This window comes from Cydia strobilella, chromosome 6 (assembly GCF_947568885.1).
Source record: "Cydia strobilella chromosome 6, ilCydStro3.1, whole genome shotgun sequence".
NCBI lineage: Eukaryota > Metazoa > Arthropoda > Insecta > Lepidoptera > Tortricidae > Cydia > Cydia strobilella.
In genome coordinates this window covers 6,324,880-6,339,004 of record NC_086046.1, presented here as the reverse complement: position 1 = coordinate 6,339,004, position 14,125 = coordinate 6,324,880, and the positions used below count along the sequence as shown (strand labels likewise).

At 38.0% G+C, this 14,125-nt stretch overlaps 1 protein-coding gene across 1 annotated transcript; it reads right to left on the bottom strand.

The window, feature by feature from the left end:
* Positions 1-228: 228 nt before the first annotated feature.
* Positions 229-13,350, bottom strand: LOC134742385 (zinc finger CW-type PWWP domain protein 1-like). Its single transcript, XM_063675500.1, has 7 exons — positions 13,279-13,350; positions 12,943-13,055; positions 6,595-6,688; positions 3,306-3,399; positions 2,481-2,677; positions 1,435-2,212; positions 229-1,107 (listed from the first exon to the last, which is right to left on the bottom strand). Exons 1-7 carry the CDS (start codon positions 13,342-13,344, stop codon positions 998-1,000), a joined length of 1,452 nt encoding a protein of 483 aa, XP_063531570.1. The 5' UTR covers positions 13,345-13,350; the 3' UTR covers positions 229-997.
* Positions 13,351-14,125: the final 775 nt, after the last annotated feature.

Below are 14,125 nucleotides of genomic sequence, written 5' to 3'. Positions count from 1 at the left end.
TAGTTTAGTAGGTCACTCTAATTACGCCTTATTGGAGTAAAAGAGAAAGATCTCAGAAATTTGCGAATTTAGGTATTCGCGGTAGGCCTTCAGAGATGCAATGGGGCAGAGGCCCTACCGCGAAAAACGAAACTTTACCTGCCTCTCTATCGCTCGCGGACCTCGCGGTAAGCCCTTATCCCCTATGATGAGATCTACCCCTGAGCATCTAATTAAAATAAGTTAATGCTGAATTAATAACAATCTTTAATATATTTCAACGTAGGTATCTAAAATTAGGCTTAATAATATTTTTAAATATAGAAACAATACTTAACGTGCATCATATCATCGTTTTTCATCATCCACCACGGAAAAAATAAACAAATAGTAATCGCTAGTAATAGTAGTACTAGTAATAATGAATTGTACAAAACTATGGGTGTGTACATAATCATTGTTTAAAAATAATAAGATAATAATTAGCAGACCGGTCAAGTGTGGTCAAACTAGCAGATGCAATTAGGGATCACTCACAAATTTAGTTATGTTATGGGTTTCATTTTACTAATAAGTAACGCTAGTCACAATTTCACCAAGTTTTTTTTTATTATGATGCCAATTTAAGTTTTAATATATCTGAAAGATAAAAAGTAAATCTTATTTATCAAGAAATAAATTAACACTTAAATTTGCATCATGGAACACGCAATAAAGTGGTATAGAGTCTGTGCGGAAAGAGAAGAGTCGTGAAATGTAATGGTTCCTATATCTTCTCTTTCCGCCAGACTCTAGAATCCACCAAGAATACATTACTTACGTGACATTACATTTAAGAATGATATAGTTATCCGACTATTAGTTATTCTTGAAGTTTAACTATGTACAACTTAATGATATAAAATATGTTTAAGAATCAATCTACATAGAGCAAGCTATGGGTTTTAAGCAATATATAATCAACCAATAATAAATCGATAATATTACATTGAAGGAATTCCTTGAAAAACTATAGGTACTAAAAGTCAAAATCGTCACTGCTTGGAGAATCCACGCGACTCTGGCAATCCTGAGTAATAACTACTGGATCAGAAGATTCATCTTCTGGTACGTAAGTCTTTGAAGAATCTGAAAAAAAAAAAAATCATTTATTTAAATTAAATGAAAAATCTTTATTTTTAGGCAACTCTTGGCACCTATTGGCTAAAAAACCACCAAAACTAGCATACATATTAGGTATGAAATATATCTAAAAAAAAACACATTATGGCTGCGATGCATTTTGGTAACACCGCAGTGTCAGGAAGCTGGCCGCGGAACCGCCTCAACATAATCCTAATAGTACCTATAATGTTAATAACTCATCAAAAAACCAAAACCGTACTATGTTTTACGTGTCTGATCATGCGATTTACACTTGCTATTTACCTACAAAAATGTACTTATGTTTCTTACCATTATCAAAGCCATTAATCTGCGACCCCAAGGTTAATATCGGCGTGCTGCCAATTTCAGTAGCCATAGAATCTGGTATCTTAAATGATTGCTCATCAGAATTAGTAGTAGCTGCACTTGCAAAGCTGATATTGGTGATATTTTTCACAATAGCCGACCCTTTCTTAGGAATTTTAAAGTCAATTTTCTTTTTAGGCTTCTTTTCAATATCTTGTTTCGTTCGAGGCTTTTGTTCGCTGTCTTCCCCGGTTTTATTATCGTCTTCATTATGCTTCAGATTGTCATTTTTCCGTTTTTGTTCAACAGTTTTTATGATTGCGTTATCATTATCTTTATTAGAAGTACTATCTTCTTTAGTCTTTTTACTTCTGGGTGTGCCAATCAGGATAACATTCTTCTTTTTATTTATTTCCCTAAGCGCTTGAATATATTCCTCGTCTTCCGAGTCCGAACTAGCTTCAATTGGAAAGTCAACATTGAACTTCCGCTTCAACTTCTTTTGGAACATCTCCAACTCTGTTTTAGTGACTTTCTTAGGGCTGACTATTGGCCCCTTGTATGTATTTATGAAGCTGAATTTGGCTAAACGATCGGCCACAGGAAGTTTTTCAGCTTTGTCAGTCTTCTGTATAGACTGTTCTAGTCGCTTCTTGTATTGCTTGGAGTTTGAAGGGTGTCGGAACCTCTTTTTATTTTGAGTGTAAGGCTCCAAATTTTCTGGAGATATCCAAGCCCGTGTGGCGCCTCTCTCGTCGAAGAACACGACGTTGTAATGTGTCTGAATAAAATACAAATATTATTAAACTTATACATATATAATGTGTATAATAAACAATGTAACTTGTGAACAGGGTACAATATTGGCAGCCGGTGTTCATGTTCAATTAATGCACATGCGTTTTTTTGGCCATTACTCAACTAATAAAACTGCTCGGTGTCAGGCTCGTTATAGACCATGGCGGGCCACCACGATCAGCCGTGCAGCCGCACTCATACCAGCGAGCTAAGTACTTGCTGTTATCAGGTCTATCTAAGGTGCACAGTACCGGTATATCCGAGAAGCCGTCGAGCCAGTAGAACTGCTCAGTATCAGGGTCGTCGTCCACCATGGCGGGCCACCACGGCCAGCCGGGCAGCCGCGCCCACACCAGCGAGCCGGCCGAGTACTCGCTGTGGATCAGGTCTTCTTCGTCGGATATACGCAGGGGAGTTTCCGGGGTGGAGCAATCTGTTAAAGATTTATCTGAAAGTTGCGAAAGTTTTAAATTAAAAAAAGTTATATCTTACAAGCCATATGCATTTTAAGTAACTGAAAAGTGGACAAAACAATTTTATAAATTATATAAAATAATATACTTATACAAATGAAGCAACGTTCTGATACTTCTGATTCAAGGTTGTATTATTAATAAAAGCTTTGATTGCATGCTTATGATAATGCTACCGAACTTAGCGCCGGGTAGGAGAAAAGCCTTTCCAGATCTTTAAAAGTAGGATATAAGAGGAGAGGACCTTCAAAACTTGTGTTACCCTGGTGCTATTTGATTAAACGGGTCCCTGGTTGCGTGTAAGTAGACCTCAAGCCGTGGTAAAACTATTTGCTATTGTTATTATTATTATTACATGTTACAGTACCTAGTCACGCTTCAAAGACGCCTAATATGTAGGTAATGACACGTAATGATACGCTCTAAAGGGGTCATTAGGTCCAACCTTTCGCCTGTCACATTCAGCTATCTTGCTGCTAAGAGGGACAGGGAAACATCATATAGATACTTATACCTTTTTCTGCTAAAAAGGATCTTAACAGAAAGTGTCCTGAAAACAGACTGTAAATGGGCGATAAAGCCTTGCTTAATACTCTGACTGACCTGGATTCATAGAGCAATACCACTTAGCCGGCAGCTGATGGGAGTCAACAACATGCGGCAGATGACGCCAGGAGTTACACGCGTCGCATTGCACCTGTGAAGAAAATGTTTTTGTGATTAGGTATTGTCTAATTGTAAAAATATATTTTTTTATATTTTATTCTTATGTATTCGGTAATGGTTGATTACGGTTTAAAGTAATTTATATCTACGTAACAGCAAAGTTGCCGATGCGACAATGTTGGCAATTTTCCCATTTAATTTTAGTTTTTATATATGAGCTTTTATGTATTTGATTTGAAATATTCGTATGTAAGCTGTTTTAATATATGTATATCACCAAAGAGGATATAATAAGATAGAGCGGTACTGTCATAGTAAAATTTGTAACCGCTGTAAATTCACTGCCATCTATCGACATACTTAAAACTAAAAATGAAGATTTATAAAAATACGTTATAATGTATTTAAATATGGATAAATGAATTTTTTATTTGCATTTATTATTTTTATATGATTTTGACCAATGTTCTTTAACTGATATGCGTTAAAATTATAAATAACAAACGAAACCGTCAACGCCCTCTATACGAGAGTAGGCCAAAACTAGTGGCGCCCTCTGATCGAGAATCAAATTTTCGTGATTTTCGAGGCACGTTTTTTCCTTAGACTGTATCCATCTATTACGGAGTTATATCTATCTTTGATATCACTTATGGCTGATTGAGCTGAGCTAGAATACACGCAATCTATTGAGTTTATTCTCTCGTCAGAATCTTCTTGGTAAATAAAAGATGACTTCTAATACACAATCGGTGATAAAGCTTCTATCTGGCCTGTAGCGGAAGCCGCTCGACCCCAATTTCAAAGGAATACCGCAAATCGATGTACAGGTTAGCCGTTTGGCTTTCCTGATTTTTAAAATTGCTTTCTTGGGGTTAGATAATAAGATATTACGTATCATTTGTGGTATATTGTATAAAGAAATCGATAGGGTATATCGTATCTGAAGGATACAATCTTGATATTTTGTGTCAAAAACTAAACAAACTATACCAACTGATGAAAGGCGCAGTTAAAGGGTTAAAGAGGTATTAGATAAAGATAAAGATAAAAATCAATTTATTCAAGTAGGATCTGTTGGATCGCTTTTGCATCGTCAAAAATCTACAGTTTATCTTACACGAAATTAATACTAAACTAGAAATAAAGCATGCATGCGCATAAAGTGCGATTACCTAATGGTAGTTGCATAAAAATTATACATACCTACTTGTTGGCTGAATCAGCATTTTGCATCGTCAAAAACAAAATTATAAGCACAATAATCAAATTCTAACAATAATAGGTATATAAGAAATATTTAAGAATAAGAAATATTTATTAGCACAAATTTATATAATAAATTTACAATAATTTCCAAAACAGACAAAAAAAAGAAGTTTTAGGTAGGTACATTAAACAGTTATTTAAAGGTCTAATTTATATAAAAATAATTAATTATTAAGCTTCATGCAGTCGTTCTTGTTTTGATTCAATTTAGGCCAAGCAGTTTTATCGTTCGTTATTTCCTTTCCCGTTCGATATATGGATATTACGTATCATTTTATGATTAATATATACCGTATCCGCAGTATAGTTCCATAAGTCTCGTGAAATAGGTATTGAAGTAGAACTGTGTCACTTTATAAAATTGAAAAATTAAAAAAAAATTGTTAATGATATTATTTTCAAAATTGCTTTCTTGGAGTTAGACATGAGGATATCACGTATTATTTGTGGTATATTGTACAAAAAAAAATCAGCCATATCGTGTCTGTAGGATACTTGGTATGTTTCGAAAATTCTTTTTGTTTTAATTTAAAAAAATGCCCGAAATGTAATGATGTGATATATTTTTAGAATCACCTCTATTTTTAGAAAGCCCTTTCGTATGATACGATAGGTTTTGGATTTTTTTTTTCCATACAAAAAAAATAATGTTTTACCACCCCCCAGCGAAATTTTTTTAGGAACTGCGGGTCAAAAAATTTGTTTTGGCCTCTAGTATGTGTGCCAAACGGCTAACCTGTACATCGATTGCGGTATGTTTATACGAACGGGTTAGACTACTGCTAGCATGAGTTGCGACTCCATACATCTAGCGCGACTTCAAGTATGGACTTGCGCGCGAGAACGCAACTTATGCTAGACCGCCTAAATGATTTCTTTTACACGAAGTTATTTTTACTTATGGGATGACATCCTTTGCAAGCTTGCGCGTGCAAGTTTGGAGAGTGGGGCTTCGGGGACCGACTTGGCGCGCCTCAAGGCAGGTACCATGCCTGAGTCGGGAGCGTGGTTGCATGCTTTGCCGTCTCCGCACCTGGGCACACTGTTGGACAACGACTCTCTGAGAATTGCAGTGGTCCTAAGTTTGGGATGCAAAGTGTGCAACGCGCACCGATGCATTTGTGGTATGATGGTTGAGGAGAATGGTCACCACGGGCTGAGTTGCCAGAGGTGCGCCGGTCGTTTCCCGAGACACCACTCTTTAAATGAAATTGTGCGGCGGGCAATGGTGTCGGCCAATATCCTGTGCATATTGGAACCACCAGGCTTGTCACGGTCAGACGGTAAAAGACCCGACGGGCTCACCTTAGTTCCCTGGCGGAGGGGGCGGTGTCTTTTATGGGATGCAACATGTGTTAGCACATTTGCTGCGTCCCATCTAAGACACACGGTAAAAGCGGCAGGTTCAGCGGCAGAAATTGCCGCCAAAAATAAGCATTGCAAATACTCCGGGTTACTGGGGGCGTACGATTTTGTGCCCGTTGCTGTCGAAACAGCCGGACCATGGTGCAGCGAGGCGTCCGAATTGTTCAGAGAACTGGGTCGGCGGCTGAGAGAGAGGGGGAGCGATTCCCGATCTGGGTCTTGGCTTGTCCAACAAGTCTCCATTGCCATACAGCGCGGCAACGCTGCGAGTGTGATGGGGACTTTTGGACTAGGCATGCCACAGAACGGGTCTTAGGTTAGTTAAATAGTTTTAAATTTGTGTTTGTAAAATAGTATTGTAATGTAATTATGATGACATTTAATGTAATGTGTTAATTGTAATATATTTGCTTTTTAATTTATGTGGCGAGAGGTCAAAACAAAAGGTTGTGTTTTACGTAATAAATGAATAGGCCCTAACGACTTCATTAGTTCATATGAGAAATGATAAATTTTCTTTTTTTTTTGTATAACATCTATCATTGTGTAGTACATTATTCGACAACCTATTTTAGTTTAATTTACTACGTACCCATAAACCGGGGCCGCGTCGCTTCTGCAGCCACGCCAGACGTTGGGAGTGGGAGAGTCCTGGCGCGGGCTGACTCAGAGCTTCTTTGTAGGAGCTGTAATACATAACATATCGCGTCATACTCAACCAAAAGATCAGGGTAAGACTACCAAGGCTGCCTATCCACTGAGGCGGAGCGGAGGGTTGTAATCTCCGCTCCGCTAGATTACAACCGATGCTATTGGTTGATCCTTCACATCTCCGCTCCGCTCAAGTGAACAGGCAGCCTAAGTGACCACATGGGGCATCTGGCAAAGTTAAGCGAACAACTTGTGAACGCGATGCGAGGCGGCACGTCGCGGCGGGCCCGCGGCGTTCGCATTCGCAACGAGAACGCCCACGTAGGAGTCGTAGGACACTTCTACACCTAGGTATCAAAGGATTGATTCACCCCGCGCCGCATCGCTTCGCTTCGCGTTCGCGTGGTGCTTACCCGAATACACTTTATAATGAAATTGAGATTGTGGTACTTATTTGTGGTGTTTGTTTTGGTGTGTGTCATGATACTAATGATAATTTTCAAAACGGAAAATCCCTAACTATGTAAATTTCGTGTTTAACATTGCTTATTCATTTAATTATTTAAAAAAAATAGGTAAATAGGTACATGTCTGATACAAAATTTACACATTTAAATTCCTAAGCTTCACATTTGCTAAGGAAAATAGATTACTTACCTAATGTTGTTTTTATTTAAGAAAATTACATTTTATGTACAAACATTAGTCCAAAACTATTGTTCCTTGAATTATTGTTTCACAAATTATATTGTAATACATAATATAAAAGATTATTTTCTATTCTTATTGGTTTTAGTGATAGGCTGCTTAGCGCCTAGATTAAATATCGCCTCTTAACCTTATTGTTTCAGTTGTAACATATGTATTTAAGTACATATTAATACCTATTTATTATCACGGCCTAATTCTCGATCAACGTTTGTTACCTGCATTGAACTATTATATAGAACAGAGAATAACCAGTATTTTTCGCCATGACTTGTTGCCGGCCGACAACAAACTATGAAAGCGGAGCTGAATCTTGCGACCTAAACGCGTATAAGCGCCATTAATTTCATGGCGCTTACCAACTCTTTAGTCGCGCGGTACAGGTTGTGATTATTGCGCGGATACCAGGTTCCGCAAGGGCAGTGGAAAATACACAGTCACTGTTCGCATATCAATTTGTTTTATTGTCTTGAATACACAAATATACTTGTAAAATAGGGAGCCACGTCCGATCATCAGCGTAGTCGATACCAAAGAGAATAGATAAATTCATAGTGACATATACAGAAAGGAGGTTAGGCGTGATACACACATGCGTAGGTATTATAAGGGTGCTAATACAATATTTCTAACACTTCCCCTCATACTTATAAGACCAATGCATAAACACAACATGAGCACACAGAACATTATACAAAACAAGAATAAGTTATCAATGTGTATTGGCACATCCCTGATAAAAGGCTTGAACTCAATATAATATCAATTATATCAGTTTACATTTACAATAATGCTTGCCTTAAGTAGAGACTAACTCTATCCATATACACATTCGTATAATAACATGCTTTCACACGACACAAACATGGACAAAGTGAAGAGACAGTGCATGCTATTTTTACGATTGCACATGTACATTTGTAAGCAAAATAAACTATTATATAATGACCTTACTTTCACACATGCAAACACACCTAATTATCTAACTTTATGTTCATGCTCTGAATGAATTTAGAATGTTTACATAGACTCAGCGGTTTGGTAAGTACATCGGCTATCATTTCTTCGGTTGGTAAGTATTTTACTGTTAACACATTATTATGTACCAAGTCCTTTATGTGGTGATACCGTACATCTATGTGCTTAGTACGCTTATGTGAATATTCTTTACAAAGTAAAAGCTTGTGCGCGCTCTGATTGTCATTAAACACAGTGATGTAAGGTTTCACATGTAAAATTTCAAACAAAATATTCTTGATGAAACATAGGTCTTTACATACATCATTAATTGAAATGAATTCACTTTCTGTAGAACTAAGTGCAACACACCGCTGTTTGCGTGATTCCCAATGTATACAGTTCGAGCCTAACTTTATTACAAAACCAGTATAAGAACGTCTATCTACATCATTAGCCCAGTCGGCATCAGCATATGCGGTTAAATTCAATTCTCTACTCTTTATAAAATATAAGGAATAGTTAATTGTTCCCGCTAGATATCTCAAAATCCGTTTCGCTGCAAGCCAATGACTTTTATTAAACTTTGAATTATACTGACTCAAATGGCTACAAGCATATGCTATGTCTGGCCTGGTACAAACAGCTAAGTACATCAAGGAACCAATAAGTTCTCTATAATTATAGGTTTCATCACATAAGTTTTCTCCATCAGTTTCAAATTTACATCCTACAGACATAGGTGTAGAAACAGGTTTACAATTTTCCATATTAAACCGCTTAAGTACTTTCATAATATAGTCACTTTGATCCAACTTCAATACATCTCCCTCCCTTACGACATTGATGCCTAGACAACTCTTTAAGTTTCCTAAGTTTTTACAATGAAACTTACTTTGTAGTATATTAAAAAGATTATTTTTACAAGAGTCGTTATTAGAGAAAATGTAAAAGTCGTCTACATAAAGTGCAACTATTACTAAGCTATTTTTATCTTTACTTATATAGATACAAGGTTCATGTCTACTTTGAATAAACCCATTTTCACACAGTATTCTATTTACTTTGTTATTCCAAATTCTACTAGCTTGTTTAAGACCATAGATACCTTTTTGCAACAAACAAACTTTATTTTTATGGTTATGATTAAAGCCTGGTGGAAGTTCCATATAAATGGTTTCCTCAAGGTCTCCATTGAGAAAAGCTGTGGTCACATCAATGTGATCTATGCTTAAATTATACTCACAAGCTAAAGCAAACAATATTCTCATTGTACTATGTCTTACAACTGGTGAAAATGTGTCTTTATAGTCCACACCAGGGACTTGTGTATAACCCATGGCAACAAGGCGCGCTTTAAATTTATCAAAATTACCTGATGCATCTGTTTTAATTTTATATACCCATTTTGACTTTATTACATTAATGTTATGTGGCCTATCAACTAATCTCCAAACTTTATTAGCTATGAGAGAGTCATACTCACACTTCATTGCGGTAGACCATTCTGCACCAAGGGGACCAGTGACAGCATCCTTATACGATAGGGGTACATCTAGATTGCAGACAGACGCAGCGTTGTGCGCTACCATGGAGTAGTCTGACGTATAATCAGCATACCTTTTGGGTTTTTGTGACCTTGTAGTACGTACGGGACGTGAGGAATGTACAGCCGGCGCATCAGCTGGGGGCAGGGCTTCCCCTGAATGTGACGGTCGCGGCGACAGCACTATAGACTCGCTCGACGAGTCACCTGAGCCCGAAGTAGAGCAGCCTGGCTCCTCATTCTCGCTTCCGGTACAGAATTCCTCTGAATCTGAAAACGCCATGGAAGAATCATCAGTTTTTTGATTACACATATGTTCTTCACTTCTTGAGTTACAGATGGGAATTTGCTCATTTTGAATAGACATTGAATCCTCATCAGTTTGACTAGAAACTAAATTTTCATTACTATCACTAGGGATTTCAATTACATTATCCTGACTAGGAATTAAATTATCATTATTTTCAATATTATTATGACTAGATTTAGCATTATCATTATAAGTAAATTCAAATTCATAAAATATATTCTCATTGTCAGATTGGTTAAAACTTAGTTTATCTAAGTTGTTGTAAAATGTATCTTCTAAAAACACAACATTTCGAGACAAAATTACTTTCTTAGGGTTCAGTGGGTCCAAAAGCCTAAACCCTTTTGTTGTTTCACTGTAACCAACAAAAATATAAGGTTTGCTTCTAGGATCAAGTTTGCGACGATTTTCTTTAGGTATTAAGGAATAGGCAATACAGCCAAAGACGTGAAGATGCCTGAGGTCTGGTGTAGTACCTGTCCAGAGCTCTTCAGGAGTACGTCCCGACAATGCACTTGTTGGACTCCTATTCTTTAAGTATGCGGCAGTCATAACTGCTTCACCCCAAAAACGCTTGCTGAGACCAGCTTCATATAGCATACATCTAGCTTTGTCAAGAAGAGTCCTATTCAGTCTCTCAGCAACACCACACTGCTGATGGCAATAAGGTACACTCTTCTGATGAACAATACCCTCTTTTCTAAGAAAATCAGCAAAACTTTTGTTACAATATTCAGACCCAAAATCTGTCCGAAGTGTTTTAATTGGCAATCCTAATTGTTTTTCTACCAAATTCTTATAAGTAATAAAATGTTCAATTACCTCGGATTTATGACGCATGAGGAAGATGTGTGACTTCCTGGTGTAGTCGTCAGTCATGGTTACCATGAACCTCGCACCGCCAATGCTGTCTTCTTGAAACGGACCTGCTACATCACTATGCACAAGTTGCAAAGGTTTGTTTGCACGTGTAGCCTCGCCCACGGGATACGGCAAGGAAACTTGCTTCCCAAGCAGACAGGTCTCACACTTTACACCAGAAGTTTCCTGAAATTTGATGCCGGTTGCAGGATCATCCCTTAAAGTACACATGCTTTTAAAGCTAAGGTGACCTAAACGGGAATGTAGAAGTTGAACTGGCAGAGAAGAAACAGCTACATTAGCACTCTGTGTATTTTGCCTATTATGCAAGAACATGGAAGAGTGCACTTCTTGCGAAGTTCCTTTCTCTTGACTACACCCAACCCATTCATATAAACCATTCCTATTAAATGCTGAGGTAATAGGGTTGCCATGAATTTTACAACTATTATATATATTACATTTATCTTTGGTAAAAACTACAGTATAGCCTATATCACACAATTTACTCACAGATAACAAATTAGCGGTCAAGTTAGGGACATATAATACCTTATTAAGTTTATCGATGACACCACCCACTAGTAGTTCCCCGACACCTTCAGCTGATATAGAGTCATCATTGGCCAGAGTCACTTTACTTCCTTCGCCCGGCAACTCCTTGTAGTCCTTCAGGATTGTCTTGTCATTGCAAAGATGATTGGAGCAACCAGAGTCCAGGTAAAAGGTTGACTTCTTAGCAAAGAATGCTTTCGATGACTCGGTAGCTAGAAGTGACCGATTCTTCACCTTGTCTTTCCTATATTTGAAGCATTTGCTTTTTACGTGGCCTCCTTTTCCGCAGTAGTGACAAATAACTTGCTTTTGTTGTCTCGGTGTTGCACTGACGGAATGATTTCTTGCCTTGGAAAACATAGCGGCTTCATCCACATAGGAAGATCCTTCCTTTTTCCGCGATTCTTCTTGGAGAAGGCGAGATCTCACCATGTCAGCGGTGAGGTTGTTGTCGGCAATATTCGCAGTCTCGAGGTTGCTTACCAGGGCGTCGTATTCATCTGGCAGTCCGCTAAGAAGTAGTTCCACCACTTCTTTGTCTTCAATATTTTTATCAATGTCCGCTAGTTGATGCACGAGCGACATCACCGCTTCCAGGTAACGGGACATGCAATTAAATTGCTTATATTCTATACGATGCAACTGCCGCAAGAGCAGCACGCGCCTGTACAGACCTTTATTCTCAAATACCGATTTGAGGTTATCCCATGCTTCCTTTGAAGTAGTAGCCTGTCGAATGTGTTGTAGGCACGCGGTCGACACGCTGAGACCGATGCGAGCCAATGCTCGTTTGACGTGCGACGGGTCCACGTCTGTCCCTTCCACAGTCTCCCACAAGCCGTCGAGGGTCAGCAGCATCCTGATCTGGTACTTCCACGTCTGGTAGTTTTCAGAGCCTCGCAGCTTTTCAATTGATTGGCTGGAGTAGCTTGGAGAATGATTCAACTCGGCGGCCATGATAAATGCGCTTACCGGCGATCCGAAGTAGAACCCACGTGGAGACGGCGTGACAGTGAACAGCGAGTGTAAATCGTGACTGTGCCCAGAACCTATTGCGCGGATACCAGGTTCCGCAAGGGCAGTGGAAAATAAACAGTCACTGTTCGCATATCAATTTGTTTTATTGTCTTGAATACACAAATATACTTGTAAAATAGGGAGCCACGTCCGATCATCAGCGTAGTCGATACCAAAGAGAATAGATAAATTCATAGTGACATATACAGAAAGGAGGTTAGGCGTGATACACACATGCGTAGGTATTATAAGGGTGCTAATACAATATTTCTAACAGTGATTGCGACAATTTCATTGTTCTGTATGGGTTCTCCATATGAAGTTCTCAATATTACCTGCTTGTTTGTGAAAGCTCTTTTTCAGTCATCGTGTTATCTGCAAACGTTGCATGCCGCTTTTTCGGTTTTTTTGCCTCCTCTTGGGACCTCATGGTGCTACGGCTAACGCACTACAACAAACAACAACAACAAGGAATAATAAAAGTGATGTGAGTGGGTATGATATTTTTATAGAAAGCGTGTGGTAGGTAGTTTACCCAATTCAAATTGATAAAATTGACAGTGATGACAATAGCTATTATAGATAACACCACGAAACGTTTTATTACAGGAATTTTTTTTTATAATTAATAGTATATTCAATTTTTGATCTTGGAAATAAATATTTCTTACCACTGGTTGATGAGCTCCTTCAGTCGGTTCATGAGCATTTTCAATTGGTAATTTAACGTTCTCCATTTCATGTGATAAATATATGTATTTTTTCAATAAACAGACAAAATTATAATGATATGATATTGTTTTTAAGAAAGTTCTTACACATATAACGTATGTGAAAGAAAAAATTGAGGAATGCGAATATCCCGCCAATTTTCTGCCGGGTACTTTTTAATAAAAAAAAAAACTTAGTCTATTGTCTAGTTCAAGTATAGTTTGGCAAGCCATTTCCGTCAGTAGAAAAAGGCGGCAAATTTTAAAAATGTGGGCGTGTAGGGATGTCCTTAAATATAAGCCGGTCAAACAACTTTGTCAGTAGAAAATGGCGCGAAATTCTATTTTTCTATTGCACGATAACCCTTTGCGCCTACATATTTTAAATTTGCCGCTTTTTTCTACTGACGGAAAAGGCTTGAAAGACTGAAAATTTATATTTCGCGCATTTTTCTACTGACAAAGTGGATTTGCCAGTTTTTTTTTCTACGCGGCGCGAAGCCGCGAACGCGAATGTGGAGTTGATTTCGCTGATTAGCGAACTAGACTCCACACTTGCGGTCGCAGCTTCGCGCCGCAATTCGCGCACGAGTGTGGAGGGCCCTTTATATAATACATATAGTCTGGCAAAACCAATTTGTCAGTAAATAAGAACAAACAAAAATATACTTATCCCTGTTTTTTGGTGCTAGTACTAGAGTAAGACAAAGACAGTATGATTCTTTCTATGTTTGAAATGCTGTCTTTGGTCAAACTGGCACACTTATTTAAAAAAAAAAATTTGATTCGATTTGGATCGTTACCAACA

Bases quoted from the DNA above. Each gene is read 5' to 3' on its own strand.
- LOC134742385 (XM_063675500.1), bottom strand. From the start codon at position 13,344: ATGGAGAACGTTAAATTACCAATTGAAAATGCTCATGAACCGACTGAA. The intron at 3,400-6,594 runs GTACGTAGTAAA...TTTTCTTCACAG, and splicing joins GACGCGGCCCCGGTTTATGG to GTGCAATGCGACGCGTGTAA. The intron at 1,108-1,434 runs GTAAGAAACATA...TTTTTTTTTCAG, and splicing joins GATTAATGGCTTTGATAATG to ATTCTTCAAAGACTTACGTA.